The sequence below is a fragment of the Egretta garzetta genome, unplaced genomic scaffold (assembly GCF_000687185.1).
Source record: "Egretta garzetta isolate BGI_Z169 unplaced genomic scaffold, ASM68718v1 scaffold299, whole genome shotgun sequence".
Classification (NCBI taxonomy): Eukaryota; Metazoa; Chordata; class Aves; order Pelecaniformes; family Ardeidae; genus Egretta; species Egretta garzetta.
The window spans coordinates 1,110,304-1,129,953 of record NW_009260696.1 but is presented as its reverse complement, the minus strand read 5'-3'; the positions used below and the strand labels follow the sequence as shown (position 1 = coordinate 1,129,953).

At 37.1% G+C, this 19,650-nt stretch overlaps 1 protein-coding gene across 2 annotated transcripts in view; it reads right to left on the bottom strand.

Annotated features, from left to right (window-relative positions):
- Nucleotides 1-19,650, bottom strand: part of SDK1 (sidekick cell adhesion molecule 1) — a 419,730-nt gene that overhangs the window by 277,302 nt on the left and 122,778 nt on the right. For both annotated transcript variants that reach the window (XM_035901353.1, XM_035901352.1), the window contains exons 3-4: nt 17,771-17,877; nt 13,616-13,763 (exon numbers count right to left, since the gene is read on the bottom strand). In XM_035901353.1, coding sequence (XP_035757246.1) covers nt 13,616-13,763; nt 17,771-17,877 — 255 coding nt within the window. The remainder of the gene's footprint in view (nt 1-13,615; nt 13,764-17,770; nt 17,878-19,650) is intronic.

The window sequence follows — 19,650 nt, the reverse complement described above, 5'->3', positions numbered from 1 at the left end:
AAGAAAATTAACTCTATCCCAGCCGAAACCAGGACACTAATGTAAAACAGTATGGGGTTTTGGAAAGAATAACATAAGCCATTCACATACCAAAACGGCTGTGAACAATTCTCATATAAATGAGTAGGCAACTAAATCTTCTCTTGTGGTTTGTTCTATTTTGAGCTATTCTAGAAAGGTTTCCATTTTTATTCTCTTCAGTTATATTGCCACTGATTCTTCTCACTACATTCACTTAAGTTAAAATGCCACTGATACCACAGAATTGAGACTGACTCAGAAGACCTGGGTTCTTCACTTGCCCAGGACTCTGCGAAGGAGGACCGTGTTGGGTCATGACATGGGTTGGGGAGGCAGTATTTTACAGCTCTAAAGATTGCTATTTCCCTACCTGACCATACTCCAGCCTCCGCATACCTCTGCCCTGTGTACCTTCCCCTCCACTTCATGGCTAGCATAGCACAGGGTAAAATAATCTATGATAGTTAAAAGCTTGAAGTACAAAGTGCTTCTGAAGTGTGACTGTATTAAAGGAGTAGGGAACTGCTGGAACAGAAAGTAAATGTCAAAGTGAGAGGGTGCACCTTCAAAGCTCACTCAATGCACTATACTTAAAAATGTAAATTTAAAAAACCTATTAAAATACTGGATTTTGTACTAGCATTTATAAAGCGCAAGTTCACAGTCCTTTTTGTAATTCTGGTAAATCCCTTTTGGAGTTTAATAAAAGGTATTCAGCACTTGCATGTGAGTAAAGACCCAACAGACTTTTTTTTTTTAAGGTCTGCATGTGAGTAAAAAATGTGACTCTTTAGAAAGTACTTTGATGTTATACAAAGGAAGGTTTTATTATTATGTTATTTCAGAGGCATAAATGAAGTAATAGCTTACATTTCTAAACTTCCTATTAGCAAATCATCCGCCACCTAGTTGGGTAGCTTAGACCTGTTGTAATGTTTGGCCATTTTACATCATGCATATGCTCTTTATATTACTGAAGTTATATATAAAACAAAGTGCAGCAAATACAATGTGTCATCCTTGGGTTTGGTGTAAAACAACCTGTCTGTGCTATCTAATACAAACCTATCAAAAGAACAAAAAAGCACTGCATTTGATGAACGTACATATTTTACTATAGAAATGATCAAAATTCACAGCTACCAGTAACAGAATGCATTAGAACAGATTAAGTGAATATCCCAATGGGTGCAGTAGGCTTCAGAGTAGATGACAGCAGTTTCAGAGACCCCATAATTCATTACTATCATCTCCCAACGAGAAAGAGAACTCTAAAAGGTGTTCCTCAATCAGAAATTTTCCTACCAATGAGATAATTTTGCTTAAATAAAAATATCAGGAATTACATTCAGGTTCTTTATTCATCCAGTATCACTTCTATAGGCTTCATGAGAGAACATGAGGTATATTTTACACACTAGTTTTTCCATTTTATGCTTGGTATTTTTTCCCATTCTGGAATTCTTTCCTGAATAAAAGTGGCCTCCCAAAGAGACAAGAGGATGACAACTGAAATTTTACCCTTATGAATCTTGATTAGTGAACCTTCAGTACCATAAATTTTTTTATTTAGTGAAATTAATGCTGACAGCTATAGATTAGAAGCTATCAGGCATTAAAACATTAAGCCACCACTTCTCTTTATTTCACTGAAAGAAGAAGATGTTGCTAACTCCCTGTTTTTATTAAATTATCAGTGACAGATTAGTTTATTTCTTGTACTGGAATTTTTAAATCATCAACATACAATAAAAGGCCTATTTACAACATCTCTTCAAGGTATTTTCATTTCTGCTGCTAAAAGGTTTCTTAAAAATAAATTCATTTACTCTTCAGATAATGCTGTTGTGTTGCAGCATGTTTTTAACTACACGTATATATGTAGACAAATTAATCTCGGAAAATATAGCTTGATTATTTCATAATTATGCTAAACATGAATAAATTATTCATAAACAAGCATACATGAAGATGTGAGGACAGGTATTTAGTTTATAAAGTGGGTTTTGTGGTAAATATTGCAACGGTGTATTACATGATCTGAGAGCAGTTCCTGTGAAAGCACAGACAACACAAAGAAACAAGAACTGAGAATTTTCCAGGCACTTCCACTAACCTCCACACACTTTACACTTGGGACAGAAAGAGTTTGCGATGAGGGGTACCATCAAAGACCTAAAGACTAGCCAGGCCTGCAGCAGAATTGGCGCTAGAGTACTTTTATTTTGGGATCACCCAACAAATCAAAGAACTGTGTCATTTTACTAAAGGACAGTTAATTTATCTAAATTTGACCAAGTAAGATCGAGTGTATGAGTACCTGACAAGCAGGGTTAGGGAATGCTTTTGCTAGCTTCTCCAGTAGTTTTATGAGATGTTTCATGTTAGTGTAAACTCTTCAGAGAGAATTTGAAAGCTGGGGGAAATCAGCATTTCTCCCCTTGTACCTCAGTACTAGACAGAACATCTAACAATTCCCTCTCTCCTCCTATTTAGCAAGACAAATCATCCTCAATTTTGTTCCAGCACGTTTATTAGTATATATGATCTATTTTGCCCCAAAATACTTCCTTGTAAACCAACTTCCAGCTGTGATGACAAAAATAGTATTAGAAGATGGGAGAAGATGATAGGGTTGTTTGTTTGGTGTAAGGTCTGGTAATAGAACAGCTTTTCAAGATTCGCTATTTGTCTTAAATGGCTGCCTCGCTTCTGAAGCAACATAATGACAAGCTATAAACATAATGGTTTTCATTCTAAAGCAGTTGGAAGAAAAGAAAAAAAGCCGGCTAGATATGCATATTAATACTATATTCAATTAGTTGCCCAATTATTCTCTTTGATACTCTAATACTTACTAATTTGGTAAATGGGGTTTATAAATGGTGGTGTTTATACGAATACCATTTTTCTTAGATTTGCCTCCTTTTCTTCCTCTCAGACAACTGTCTGTGCTGATGTATGGTCAGTGCAGACTCTATCCAGATTTCTGCTTGTCTTCCAGAATCAAAGCTAACGCTTTCATTATGCAGGGAACACCAAGGAGCAGGATGAGTGCATCTGGCCACACTTGCCGAGGAGAGGACAGCAGATGGGGCCAGCAGCAGAGGAAGGGGACTGGGAGCAGCAGCGTTGTCTGGACAGGAGTCAAGCAGCAAGTCCTGGACCCCTGCGTTAGGGGTCCTGCAGAGACGGTAACAGAGCAGGTAGGGAAACTTTGGTAGAAGGTTTGGGCAAAGAAGAGGAAAAACTTGGGGGGACATAAGGCAACAGCTTTGATGGGAGGTATTAATGAGAGTACCTGGAAAGGTAACGTGGTGCCTAAGTGGAGAGGCGAGGAGAAGGGGATATGTCTGAGCTGGGAACAGCCTGAGAACGTGGCTGTGGATGACAGAAATAGTTGGGAAGCAGGAATTACAGACAGAAAAGTTTCACGGAGCTCTGAAACAGCAAAAATTAAGAGAATTTAAGCTCTGGAGCAGGAAGATGAGCCGCAGACTTGGGGAAATAGTTGTTCTGGGGCAAAAGGTATGGAGGAAATAAGACTTTGGCAAGCAGAAACTCTGGGATAATATTACCAAGGGACAATACTCTACCTGACACCCTTAAAATCGGGAGCCTCCACCTATCTTTTGCCCCCTCAGGGCAGGACATTTTTCCATTCTCTTTTATCACAGTCCTAGTTAAAAGAACCGTAAGGACACTTGAAGTAAACATCCAATATTGATGGCATATGTTGGAGATTATTGACATTTTCTCTCTCCTTGATCATAACATTTCTGTAAAGTTTTGAAAAATATGAAAAAAATATAAATAAATTGAAATGTACATAGAATTTTAAAAGTGTATTATGAGGTTGCTGCTGCAATATCTGTTGGGTAAACACAAAATGCAGCTGTCTAACAACAGCCATTGACATTTATAAGTATCCCAATAAACTCTGCTTCTTGTTGCTGCTAAGGCCAGTTTCAGTTCCCATGGAAACAGATGATGGATTGCCAAAAATGAGATTTGATGTTTTAAAATAATCAGTGATTTGAACTAGTGATTATTATGAAAGTATTGCACTCTTCTTCCAGCGAAGAGGTATTACGCTGGGAGTAGGAAAAGAACACATGGCAGCTGGCAGACAGCAACAGAGTTGTTTAAATTCTTGCAAATGGTATTGGTTGCTGAATGACAACAGCAAATGCAGTTTCTTGAAAAATCATTGAGCAAAACCTAGCAAAACTCTATTTTAATAAGTGAATAACCTTTGAGGTTTTGGAGAAAAATACACAAAATGTTGTTGTAAAGATCTTAGCTATAATGCTTTCAGGTGCTTTTCCTAAATAAGGTCTCCTTTATACCTCTATTTTGAGAATACAAGTAGCCAGGATCACACAAGCTAGCAATTGCTAGGTATTTCTTCTGCTTTTTGAGCTATGAATTTGTCAATTACACATTAGGTTCCCGTCCTACAAATTAGCCACTACAAACCAAGACAAAATGTTGGCAACATTCAGTTTTCCAGTGACCGGAGGGTAGGTCCATAGGGGACGTATGTCTGAGAGGTATCAGTGGCAATGTGGGGGTTTGTGATGTGAGTTTGGCTTGAGAGGGTCAGTAAGGTTTTGGGGGAAGAAATTACAGAAGAATGAGGCAGCTCACAGAACAGGTGTGGGGGCTTCTCTGATCTTGTGGGGAGGCTGACTTTTGCTCCTACGAGGCTTCACAATAAGATGGTGACACGAGCACGGGCCACACTCTCAGGACACTGGCATTCCCTCTGCCACGTGAGTGAAAGCTGGAGACCACCACTCCCAGACCACAGTCTTCCCAACTCCTCCCTCATCCACCCTCTCCTTCTACTAGAATTTACAACCATTTCCCCAGGCCACGCCACCTTCTAAGTTACTCTCTCTGTCTTTTCTTTCCTCCAGCAGGATTAAACAACACAATCCATCTCTCTCCCAGTATCCACAGACTCCACACATGCACCTGGCTTGACCCAACTATGGTTTTCTTCATTTCTGTGCATGTATCAGTCAGGTGGAAGGGAAGGAGAGGCACAGACATCCTCCAGCATTTCCCTTTCTTTCCTTTCACCTTGCCACTGCTATAGTGAAACGCAGGCTGACCTGTTCTACTCGGTCCCCACTCTAGTGACAGAAGTTGAGAGGGAAACGCAAAGACAATAAAATTGAGCAAGCAAGTGATAACTGTGGTCATCCCAATAAACAGATGCCTTGTTTGTCCACGTCTAGAGTTGGTCCTGACATGTAAAACAACAGATTTGTGTAATATGTAAAAATAGCCACAGGCATATATTAAAAAATACAAGGTAGTGCTAACATGCAGCAGACAAATAGATTTCGTATTAATATTGGCACAGTTTGACTTTTTTCTCACTTCTAATTGCAAGATACCTGTACAAAGTTTCACCAGAGCCAAAAATCGCCCCTCTCATACAGATCAGACAGACCCATGAAATTTCAGACAGGGCATTTACAATTTATTTAAATTAATTTGGAATCTGTTAGATGAAGGCAAAACACAAACCAGCTAAAGATTCCACTCACAACTAAGGATCAGAGATAAGCCATAGGCAGGCTGCCAGCCTCTTCCTTTCTCTGCAGCATTAATTAACGTAAGGTCTGCTTCACATTTGCTTCCATGTACCAAATTCTTAAAATTCAAGTTGAATACTGTTAGCAAAGTAGACTTGATGCAAATCAACCACAGAAGCCACAATACATCCCCAGAGTGCAAAGTTCTGTGGGTTTTTTTTCTTCCTGAATCACACAACAGTTTTCAGTATGAAAGTAAATCTGCCAAAATGATAGGCTTTTAAAAGAATTCAACATAAATCTGTATTATAAAATTACAAACTTATATGTCTCAACACCTTTGCACATCATATAAAAATCCACTAGAATCATGAGGAAAGACAGTATTTCTGCACAGCAAGAAAATTAATAATCCTTTTAGTAAACAGCCAGAAGTACTGACAGATACATTTTACTTCAGTCAGTTTTGATTAATAAAAGTTAATTGGCATACATAAGACATTACTTTATGCTATTTTTGATAAGTGACAAGCATTTTGCATCGATTTCCATAAAAATATGGGAGGGGTCATAGGAAATAAATTGTTCCCAGGGATTTGCGAACAAATGCCACTTTTTAAACATAAAGCAACAGTTTTCTTTTGCATCTTTGCTCTTAAGAATGACTGCAACGCTTTTAAATAGTCTTATCTTGGCTGCGTATGAAAATATTTCCATTTGGAGACAAAGTAGTTCAAAGATGGACATAAAAAATGTTTTTGCATAGAAGCACATTAGCTGTTAAAGAATCGTGTTTGTGATTTTTCCCTAGTATCGTGATTAGTTCTGATTAGGAAACGCACTAAATGCAAGAAGTGAGCCCCAACAAACAGTGACATTGAGTCTTCATATTGACCCCCCTCTAAAGTGGATGCAATTTTTTAAAAACAGTCTAAGTTCACTTTCCAAGAGTGATGTTATTAATGCTTTTTTGTAGTCCACATTTTCTCTCTCAGAGTACATTTGTCCCCAGAAAGCAACAAACTCATAAATCAGTTTCTACTCCAAGCTGTGATAACTAAAAAGGTTTCCTTCTAGTGACACTTCCATTCCCTTTGTTTTACAAATTCCAAATCTATGATTAATAAACATAAAATGATTTTGTTCTTTAAATGTGAACATCTTAGGAAAAACAATATCCAACAGTCAGATTTTCCTCTTTGACAGTGATCTTTAAAGTTTTATTGAACTTTACAGCTGTTGAAGATTGTGCTGCAAGATACTGTGAGCAGCTGAGGCCCATTAAAACACAGTATCGGTTCCAAGCATCCACTCTTTTTATATCAAAAAATATGGATTTTATAGTGCTAGCATAATGGCAGCAACTTCCCCTGGCTTATAAAAAAAACATGTATTAAAAAACCCTTCTGTGGTTTGTGGTCCAAATTTGTAATGAAACATATTGGTCAAATCCCAAAATGTGCCTTGCATCTCGTCAGTCGGAGTGTCTCTCTTGGGAGGAATCCACTTCCAAATGAGCCTTGCTAAAAGGCATGTTCTTTGGCAGCAATTTTTTTTCTGCTGTCCCTCTTCCTGCAATCCCTCGTATGTTGCTCCTACACACCCGTATTCACCACATACGTGGTCCCCAAGTATGACTCAGTCTTCCTCTCCCTTCATCTAACCAACACACGAGATTTCACCCTGAAAGTTAAGAGGCCTAAATAAATTAATTTTTGAAACATATGTTTAAAACCTGTGGCAAACAAATTATGAGCAGAGAGAAAAACATTGATGTTGAATCTAGACAAGTCAAACAGCTTTAGAAAATAGTCCTGGGATTTGCTTACCCTGAGGTGTTAATGTTTTCCTCTACTGAACACAGTAGACAATAATACTCAAAACAGCCCACTGACAGCATCCAGGACTACTCAAACTGAGTACTTGAAGAGATGATGGGAGAGTTCCCTACAGTCTTTCATATGCATATGGGCCTTGGGGATAACAGTAAAATTTTATGTAAGATGATTCCTAGTGCTGCCTGTTCCTTCAACTTGAAATTACTCAATGCAGAAGTTTGGTTAAATAAATGAGTAACAGGATACTAATGAATTTCAGTTTAAGGAAATAATTTAATCCTACAAAATATTCTTCTTTTTCAGGTCCTGACTTTAAAATTAATATGGAGCCTGTAAAAGGTACAGACAGATAAAAACAACTTATAGGCTGTCACGTCTCTTGCTGCTGAGAGATGTCACTCCACTTCGTAATGTTAGCAGACTTAAGAGATCTGCAAACTTTTTTTTTTTTTTAAAGTATTGCTCAGCTAATACACTGCAGAGTTGACAGTCTCTGAATTTATTGTTCACTAATGCTAATCATCACAATTTTAATTAAAGTATTATCTGGTGTATGTGAGAAGTAATTATGTGCAACTAACGTAAGTTGTATGACAGGCTAGTATTTGTAGAGAAATGCATTGCTGTCACTAGAACTGCTCATATAAAATGAAGTGATGTTTGTTTTAAAGTGAAAAGTGTATACATGACACATTGAGCTGCTATCATCAAAGCAAAACCTAATCTAATGCTAAATATCAGCCCAACATCTGATGTATTATTCCTAGATATTTTAATTTTTCTCATCTTTTACAGCCTATTTAGCTACAGCTACTCTTTTTTTTTTGACACTGTCATTAATATATTTAAAATTTTATCTTAACAAATGGCTAGTAAGTCTGCACCAGCTTTACTTATTTGCAAGGAATTATGAGTGTTCAAAATCACAGCAAGTCATATTTGGTGGTTGCTTGTGCCTAACATATTTTCATTCCACAATCCGTCAGCACATTTAGTCTCTATAAGAGTTAGTAATGATCACACACATTCAAATGCATAATGAATTGCTCTTACTGCAGAAAATAGATATTAAACTCATGTATACCTAAAGGCAATGCAATTCATCTTCCCAGCCTCGTGGAATGAAGCGCATTTGTAAAATGTTTTGGTTCATTAACAGTTAACTAAGTGACAAAATGTCCACCCAGCTGAAAGGGACACCCCAGAATTGCCTTTATATGCCAAAAATGAGCTTTCCTGTTTCGTGTCAGACATAATTCTACTAACAAAAGACGACATGAGTTAATATTCATCTAACTGCAGCTTACTAGGGGAAAAAAAAATTGTTTCACTGCAAAAAAGTTAATGAAGACAGTAATAATGTCTTTATAGTAGAAGTTTTCTTCTTAAAGAAGAAATCAACAATAAATGGCTAGAGTGAACCTTTTCAGTGAAAAGTCCCTTACTTAGAGGAAGGTAAAAAAAAAATCCTTTAAGAGTACTAAGAATTTAATTCCTCAGTACCACAACTGAAAGGCAATTGTAGACTTTAACGGTGCTACTGTCCTTTGTGCCTCTCCAAAGTACTGTAGATGCCTCGTGTAAACAAAGTTAAATGCTCTCTGCTTTTAAGTCTGATGAAGTACACCCAGACAAGGCAAGCTGAAGACTTGACATCTCAGAGTAGCAATTTCTTTTGATGCAGTTACCTTTAGAGAGGCTGTTGTTTTCTGTAAGATGTGAGGGGAAACAGGTGAAATCATCCCATCAGTCATGATCCTGCATAATATCGCAGTTGCAATTCCACATTAGTCTACTGGTGTATTTGGAAAAAGTTAATCTGTCTAGGTGTAACGTGAATTCTTTTCTAAAACTTCTTGGAAAATTTTCATGTGAGATAATAATAAAACACATCCCAAAAGCTAATTCCTCTCCTTGCTTATCTTCTGTTGCTGTTGATCTTTTGGTCTTCTCTCCAATTCTCCACTTCATACTTTTCTAGCACGTACACAGTTTCCCTTTGATGATCTAGAAACACCCCTTCAAAATATCAAGCTGAAACTTTGGTGACAGATAATGCACAAAAGCCAAAATGAATATACATGCACACTATACTAAGTGCAGGCGGGGGGAGGAGGGGGCACTGGAGAAAATTTTAGGACTTAAATTTTTAACTACACACCATCATGTCACATTAGCTCTGCTGCAGATTTGTTAGTTGCCTTAAGTCATAAACTATAACAACAAGCCCATGAGTATATGCAGGCCATTTGTTTTACATCCATATATTATTCAGGGATTTGTTGACTTCACATGCCCACTCATTTAGGAGGAACTTGTCATGCTATTCTTGTTTTTATCCGGGGGCTTTAACAAAATATTATGGCACCTACACCACTAAAATGGGAATTAATACATAGTTATTTACTGCAAACTTCCACCATGAGTTCACTACCAGTTAAATTAAACAGAATATGCGGTTTGAAAAAAATTTCCTATGTCTCAAAGGAAACTTTCTCCCAGAAAATATCACAGCCATGCACACTCACAGAGTAGGAATACCATTCTGACTAAAAAAAGGTGAGACCTAAGCTCTCCGCTGAATCTTTTTCATTTTTTTCCCCAGCCAAAACAACTGACACTTTCCAGCCTAAGGATCAGTAAGAGAAACAGGAAATTACAGGTTTGTTACACCTGGTCATCAGAATTCAGGAATATCTGCTCTGGTGAGACCCCACCTGCAGCCCTGCGTCCAGCTGTGGGGTCCTCAGCACAGGACAGACATGGACTTGTTGGAGCAGGTCCAGGGGAGGCCCCAAACATGATCCGAGGGCTAGAACCACCTCTCCTGTGAGGACAGGCTGGACGAGTTGGGGTTGTTCAGCCTGGAGAAGAGAAGGTTCCAGGGAGACCTTATGGCGACCTTTCAGTCCTTAAAGGGGGCTTATAAGAAAGATGGGGACAGACTTTTTAGCAGGACCTGTTGCAATAGGACAAGGGGTAATGGTTTTAAACTATAGCAGAATAGATTCAGATTAGATCTAAGGAAGAAATTTTTTACAGTGACGGTAGAGAAACACTGGCACAGGGTGCCCAGAGAGGTGGTAGATGCCCCATCCCTGAGAACATTCAAGGTCAGGTTGGATGGGGCTCTAAGGAACCTGATCCAGTTGAAGGTGTTCCCGCTCATTAAAGGTCATCTTGTCCAACCCCTCCAGAAAGGCCCCTTCCAACCCAAACTATTCTGTGGTTCCATGACCCGTTAGAACTGGCAACTGTGTTAATGTGTATAAATAATTATTACAAAACTCAAAGAACAAATAAGAGTCTTATTTGATATTTTGTAAAGTATCTTTAAAATAGAGTGATACCAGAATTTTTTGACAGTTCAGCAATTCTGTTATCTTGGCCTCCTAGAAACATGCTACTTTTGGAATGCTGGCAGAAACCCTACCCATAGATGTCCTAAATACTGGTAAACAGTGAAAGAGAAAGACATTAGCATTTACTACCTTAAACCTGCTAGGCGAACCCTACTGTAGAGCCGATTAAATTGCATTCCTTGAAACATCTTAAGAATATTTTTTTTCTTAAGAATCTTTTTTTTTTTTTTAAAAACTACTCCTTACTTTTGATCTTTCGTATTTCTCACATAAGGACAACTCAGCACACTCTCTGTTTCCACATCAGTAAAATGAATTCATTCTAGTGGTGACACTAGCCCTGTGTAAATAAGCATCAGGATCATTACCATGGCATAAAAATGGAGCAGTGTTAAGTACATGTACATTAAGGCTTTTGCATGAGTAAGAGATAGGATGACCAACTATTTAAATTAATTGTTTTCTTAAAAGTTGTTACAGATAAAATATTGGGCAATGCCAAATTCATCTGTATTCAACAGGCACTAATGAGAAATTATTGGGTACCATAACCACCACTACTGTCCTCGTTTTTAGCACTGCTCATTTCCTCAGTCTGCATACACTGCAGCAATGTCACTCTTAGAAATCATTATTATAGCTGACAGACTAGCTGATTGATTTGGCCAAATCATTGTAAGCTTGTTTAAGAGGATTAAAAAAGCTTTATATTGATTTAGCAATATAAGGTACTTTTAATCAGTTTAAAGAACATCCATACAAGGTGGTTGTATCAATTTAACTGATCAGTTTAGCAGGATGCATCAATCTAACTGGATCACCTGCTAAACTTGATCAGTTAAATTGATACCCCTCTTTGTGTACAGAAAACATGATGTTAAATGCACAACTTGCTCCACAGATAAGAAACACAGTTCCCATAAGATATTTTTGTATTTTTCACAGTTTTATATGCATCCTCTCCCTGTCTCAGGTTTCCTGTATTTTTAGGGCTGCCATATTTACTTCTAGAATTTCACAGGCAGCAATACGTGAGTGGATGCTATATGGTTTTTCCAATTCTTTGAGGGAGCAAGACCTACTGCACATGGAGTGCACTGCTGATTGGTACGTGTACCATAAACCTGTCACTTCCTGAACTTATCAGGCTTACTGTACGACATATATCAAACTTCCAAGGAGGTTCACAGTTGCAGCACATGTACTTCTACTGCAAAAGTATTCAGAAATTCCTACACAGGCCAGACAAATGTCCTTAAATTCCTTTCAGACAAAATTTCTGACCAGGGAAATAAAATATAGGTGGAAACCTTTAGCTGTATTTGACCCCCACTACAGAACAGAGTTTTACAGTTTCCCCATTTGTAAGCATTACCACAGTGCTATGAATTACAAGTGATTTTACCCTAACAATCACAACAGGGTAGGAGTAAGAGTAAAGCACACCATATGAAAATTATGATTTTATATTAATGAGTACATGACACACATATGTCTACTTGCAATTTTCCCAAACTGTAAGAGAACTCACACAAATATCATTTTCAGACATTGCATGTTTGCTTGCCTAGGTCACTCTGTTCTGTTTCCCAATAATAGTTCCCAAGAAACTGTCTGATATCTGGATAACAAGGCTTTTTCACCATCTGCAAATTTTTGATTTGTGTATTCTCAGCATTGACAAAAGAAAATTTGTAATGTGGCAGGAGTGGAGGAAGTAGATTCTTAATGGTTAATAACTCGGGATTTGTCACTTAGCTCTCTTCAAGAAATTGCCCAGAAACCCATTGTTTCATCTTCCAGCTTGTTTCCCATCAAATTACTATTAAATTATTCATAAATTATTACATAGTTGCTTCACATCCCTGCAATACTAATTTTAACAGTTTCAAAGAGCCTGTAATACTAGCTTTCAGGTTTAAAAAATGCACATAAGCAGCAGTAAAATATACAGTACAAATTAATAAAATTAAAATCCAAGAAGAGTTCTCCCTTTCTAATATAAACTCTAAAGACTCATCACCCCTTCCGGAATTTAGCAATATCCCATTACCATCAGTTGCTAGCACATCTATCCCTTTGAACATATGAAAATGTAATACACAGATAAAAATAACCACCAACATTCTTGGCATTGCAACAGTTTTCTAATAAATACAGTAAAAAAAGATTTTATCTGCATTTTTTAATGTTACAGCTAACCCTGTGAGTCTCTAAATAAAACTGTGCAGGTAAAAACACAGGATGGCTTCATAACTGTTTCAGGAAAGGATAAATGAGCACACCTTGAGATAATAACTAATCAAAGTGCAAGTACTGTGCCATTAGTGGATGAGCTGCTAATTAGTCAAAAAGAAATAAAACTGTCATTATAGGCTAAAAAGATAAGGAAAAAATAAGCAATATTTAGAATTTTATCATGAGGAAAATAGTATGAAGCATAACTCTATGTACAAAAAAAAAATCAGACTTAGACTCATATATTAAAAAAGAAAAATCTCAGTATTCATTAAGTTAGTCCACTCAAGTAAACGTAATTGAGAGATGAACATTTACTTTTCCAAAATGTATCATGAAAATGAATAGCGTGAAGGATGTGCAGACATTCTGCGTATCTACTCCCTTATGCTGCACCAGGACCATTAAAATCACATGAATTTTTTGTCAAACTGCTTAGGAAGTTCAGAGATGGTCTTAAAATAGTCATTTATCTCAAACTTAGTATGAACACGGCTACTTTATTCTCTTTAAACCTTAATTAGTGTACTTTAAATGTAAGTTGCGTTATCAAATTTAATTAATCACATTTTAGGATGAGGGTATTCTGAGCTTTAATTTGACTTACATTCTGCTGCTTGGTATAATCTTGTGCCCGTCTCTAAACCATGTCACTTGTGGTCTTGGATAGCTGAGTATGTGTAGGAAGTTCAGAACTGCAGCTTGACCTTGAGTCACTGTTTTTCTCTGGTTTGTATCCATGAAATTTCCCATATCTGCAAAGAAAAAAAATATGCTAAAAGTCCTGGAAGTTCTAGTGTCTCTCCCCATTTCTCTTCAGCAGACAGAGAAATAACTGTGGTTTACGACAGTCATTGGCATTGCCATAATTAGTCAATATGACACTACAGATCATGAGACAGTTTTGATTAATACAGGTTTGGATGAACATAAGGCAAATTCAAGTGCTGCTAGTGCACCCAAGAAGTGCATCAGTCAGCAGTACTGCATGGCCTCAGTGTTCTTTTGCAATAACTGTTTTTAACCGAAAGTGACATTTTAATGGAGGTTTGTTTGTTGTTGTTTTTTTTTTTATTTAATTAAATCCTTGCACAATATAAAAGAAATTCCTGTGCAATGCAAAGGAATGCAAATGGTGTACATAATTTTATCAGATTTTTGGTCACCAATTTTCTTTTTATCCTCTTATCCATAGCTACACAAACAGACAGGCAGCTGTATCACTTGCAGTCAAACCAATGTATAGTCAGATCTATGCAAGTAAGCCATTATATCCAAATGGATATCAAAATTGCAAGGCTATAGTCACGTTGGTAGCTATTACTCCTTCTCGCACTATACTTCAATTTAAATGGTGCCTCTAGATCCCTGACATTTATAAGGGCATCAGTATTAAAAAGCAGCCTTTAACAAAAATTTTAATGGAAGAAAGAAAACTACAGTTGCGGAACCTCTGTCTCTGAAGGTTTTATTTCATAGACAAGTTCATGTACCTATGGAGTCCTTGTAAAAGCTCAGTGATCATTTTCTTCTTGTTTTTCTTGTGCTTTTTGTATCATACTCCTACCCATTAAAATAAACAGGGCTGTAGGCTCCTACTTATTCACCCTCCATAGAACTTCTATGCATTTTAATGTGCTTTAAACCAAGAAACTGACACACACAGAGAACTATTCTGGATTCTGCCACTGAATTCCCCCTTCTTTTTTTTTTTCCTTCTTTAAGGACCACAGGGCTCTTTACAAGTTCTCTGCTGCAGAGAGGGATGCAAAGGACACTGAAAAATAGAAGACTACCATCAGGTCTGTGGATGGCAGGAGATGAGAAGAGACAGAAGAAGAGCAGAAATTAAAAACACATGGTATTTTAAAGAAAGTTTAATCACCTTTGTGATTTTCAAGTTATTTATTCAGACATAATCAGCATTGTACTTCCTCTGTTACTCCCTATTTCTTACAACTGTAATCAGATCATCTACTTGAAAAGAAGTTTCAAGCCACATAGGTGGATCTAATTAACTTCACTGTCATACAATTATTTTAGTCTTCACAATCCAAGAGTTTCTAAGCCCATTCTGTAATTAAGATTTACTCAGCAGTTCTCACAAATATCTGCTCCCATTCAGTTAAGTAATACGCTAGCATGTGTTGAGAACATTTTTAAAATTATGTAACAAGTTCCCTGCTACTTCAGAGATCTAGGACATTGAAAACACCTCAGATCTTTCTCAGTGCACATTATCGTTGTGCCTTTCAATTTTTCACTACAGATCTGGAGTTTAAGTGTATTGGGAAGCATCCTCTATCCAGTGGCAAAAATAGTTCATTTCCTGTGAACCCTTCTCAGTTAAACATCTAACATACAGTTCCCCGTAACTCTTGATGACTGGATGAGATTACTTAAGTAATCCCTTGGAAAGTTGCTTTCTGACATGTTTTCAAGAATAACCAGAGGTAAAATATGGTAAAATATCAGGTACTTCACACACATCTTATGCCAATTAATTTAGATCGAAAACATTAAAATACAGAAAACAATCACATGGTATCAGTAGCAACCCTGGGTAGAGGAGAAAGAAGATATTTAAAACTTGTAGAAAACACTTTAATCTGTGGGAATAAAGTGCAAGTCTGACTGACAAGTTTCACTATAGAAGCCATACAGGTCACTATGGGTTCAAGGCCAAAGGTCTCCTAAGTCTTCAAGATCTCCTTTGCTTTGTCTCAGTATATTTATCAGTATAAATAAATAAATAAACTGCTTCATTCAGACAGAGAAGTCTTAAGAGATAGCTTTTTAGTCTTGTTCAGCAATGCAGAACTACAAATTAAATGGGGAAAAAAATTAAAACCGAAGAAAATCAAACAATTACACTTCCTTCTCTCTCAAGAACAACCAAACGCACACACACAAAGAGCCTGGAGAAACAAAACACTTCACTGCAAATCTTTCCCTCATTCAGAGGGGAATAAAGCTGTCTTTTCAGAAGACAAAATTCTTTAGCAGCAGTATCAAGGTAAAGTATTCCTGTGCCTCCTTCTCACTATCGTTCCCACAAGTACTTCCTCAAGAATTGCTCCCTCCACATTGCCCATACAACCGCCTGTACAGCTGCATAGGGAATCAGATTGGGGCGGGGGGAAAGAACTATTTTGACAAATCCTACAAAATAATTGTTTCTTTTTTACTTTGAAATACAAGAGCAGGAACGATTAGTGGGATGGAGGAGAAAATGTGTATATGTTTCTCTGGTACTGCTACCAAAGCCTTTGTCCCCTGAAACCGCACCTGTAGATGCAACTCCAGAGGCCTCTAGGCTAATCTAATAGCTCACTGCTGCAGAACGAGAAGCATCTCCCCCTCACCTTCCCCTGCTCCATCTTCCCCTTTTAGCCTCATTGGAGGTCCCCCACCCCACTCAGTTATGCTCCCTCACACCAGCTTTCTCTAGATCCTCTGTGACCTGATATAATTCACTAAAACAGAAGAAGAATAATCAGAAAAGTATTTGCAAGGGTCTGACACATGTCAGAGCGAGTACAAGATCACTAGGAGGAGTATAGAGCAGGGGCATAAGGGCTGCTACAAGGCAGGGAAGGAAAACCCCATATTAGCAGCAGCGAATTTTTCCATGAGCTCCCAGCATCTCTGAAACACCACCACTAAGAGATCAAACATAAAATTACTGATATTACTGACATTACAGATATAGTCACAGAATTTACTGTAATACAGTAAACTGGTTAACATGACACCAAAACTTACATAGCATCATTTGCAACTGTTTTTATTTTAAAAACACAAGAAATTCCATGTAATTTCCCTTAAGACATAGTGATTAACATCTATCAGTTCCTTGGACTTGGGTTTCTAATAAATAATTCAATTTATCTAAATTACACTTATCAAGTGACACTTGCTACTACTGAATTTCCAGTTATTGACCCTGAGGAAGAGAAATTTGATCCATGTATCAGACTGCTTACACACAGTATACAAATCTGTCTTTCAAAATTGTTTTTTATGTTTTTACTTTGAAAAAAAGAATAAGGCCGAATTTTATGATTATTTCCACACAAGTTACTTGGATTATATTTTGTATATCTTAACTGAAAAAAAAGAAAATCAGAGTATGCGATCATTAGGTCATGTTAACTAGCTCCTGAGAAAATCAATTTAACATTTCCAAATGGAAGTTAGATATCTGAAAAATTCTGCATAGTACAAACTGAAGAGGTACAAACATTGGAGGGTTTGGTTCAGACTTTTAAAGTTTGGTTAGCAAGGTTTTCGCTGTGAAACAACTGCTTATTTCGTATCACAAGAATTATGATCTGAAATCTTCATGGAGCTATCTCCACAATACGGTGTTCTTTCAGATAGCCTCTACAGTCCTCTGGGCTTTTTTATTTGTTTGGTTTGTTTTGATTGATTGTTTACTTTGCGCTATATGGCCTTTCTTAATCCCTGCGTATTTCAGGGAAAGGTATAATAGTTTTCTCATGCTACAGCTGTGCCCAAAGAATCTTGGTTTGATGGCTCTGAATGGCTCAAAGCTTGCTCTAAAGACGTAATGTTGCACCACTTTGAACTGTTTCCCAGAAGATAGCTAGAATAAATGTGAAACTTTTATATTGTGATGCAATAATTTTAAAATTTATTTAATAGGTTCTCTAAGAACTTTTCAGGCTAGCAAATGTTACTGGTATATTGGGTTTTTACCCACAAAAAAAATCACAGAATAACTTCCATTCAAACATACATGCCACTTGAACTTCAGATCTTCTTTGCAGCAATGCCCCCATCCTGTTTCGTACGACACACTGATAAAAGCCAGCATCAGACCTCTGCAAAGCTGGGATGATGTACCTATAAGACAAAATGCAGAATTATAGTACACTTCTTCCTAAAGGCAGATCAATGCTACTTTATGTAGTGTTTCTTATTTCTCCTCTAATATTTTACACATTGACTCAAATGCTTAATGTATTTTTCTCACAAACAGCATTCTCGTATGATCTCATGTCTTTGGCTACCATATTGTCTGTACTATACAGACGAAAAAAACCAAAACTTGAAACACATAAATTATCTTTCCGTCTTAAGATCTACATTTGACAAATACTAGTTAGTGCTCCACAAATTCTCTTGAAATATAGACTTAAATGTTTTCCCTAGTTTTAGCTACCCTCACTCATAAGGCAACAACTCCTGGTATTGTGTTCAGAGGTGGCATGAGAAGACTACTATCTAAATGTAGGCATTAGGAAGACTTGCAAGAAATATCAAAGCTCTCCAAAGGAAACAAAGATGTTTACCACAATGTGTGACCACTGTTACACAGAATAATACTGGAGAAGACACAGTGCACTGTCATTGTATTTGTTCTGTCCTTCACTATACTTAAGAAGTCACTTAGTCCACTAATGCTCACCTTCTTCATTCAACTAGATCTGATTACTCAACATGAAAATGAGCTGATAGGCACAGTTTTAATGTGAATAAAACACATGAATAATATAGATAATGCTGCATTAAACAAACATTAATCAAAGTGTATATTCCCCCAGTCACCTTCTGGAAATATTATGGTAGGATTAGTGCAAGTCTTTATGAAAAGATAAGGAAAAAGAAAACTGCTAAATTTTAATCTTCGAAATTTAATTCCACTAAAAGAAAGCATCTCTTCTCACACTCACATATACTATACACATCCACAGACAGAGCTTAATATCTGAACAGGATCAGACAGCATAAAAACAAAGGAGGTAAAAGAAATCTAGTTTAAGTGAGAAATTAAGACTATAATCACTGCATTATAATTACAATCAAATACATTATAGCAAATAGGTCAGACAACCCAACACAGTGAATTAAACTACAGCCTAACACCATGGATAAATTTTAGCAATCTACTGTGATTCCTAGGAGACCCTTGGCTTCCTGAGTGTAAGAGCTGTAGGAAATCGTGCTGCCTGTCCGGCTGTGTGCCTAAGATGACTCCTCCTGACCTCCTTTGGAGCAACCGGCAAATTTTCTCCGCAGATTATGACAATTTGGACTGAGAAGATAAGGAATACTCAAAACAGTGCTCTGTTTGGGAGTTACAGTAAACCCAACAAATATTGGCTGGCCAGTATGACTGAATTAGCCATGTTGCCTCTTGCCTGACGAGTATGCCATAGGAAATAAGAGTGAGAAAATAGGTGAAAATACAAGGCACAGGATAGAAATCAATAGGACGTAAGGCTTCCCTAGTTCCTTACAGAATAATTTCCTTCTCTGCCAGGCAGATGATTGTTGCAAAACATCATCACCCCCCCCAACCCCACAAAAAAAAAAAAAAAAAGTGTAAAGATTCTGACAAATAAATATTGACAATTCATTTTTACAGTTTATTTTACCAAATAGTTTATAGCTTGACAAGTTATTCCTCCTCCCCTAAAGATTTAGTATCATACTTGGCTAACATTTATTCCTCTGCTTGTCTAATAAATAGAGCCAAAATTAAAGGCTTCTTTCTTTGGTATTCATCTGTACTAAGACAGTAAAGCAGAGTTAGTTTTTCTGCCACTAGGACAAAACAAATCAATTAGATCAGAAGTGTCCTACTTTGGTTTTCTTTTCTGACTTATTAATGTT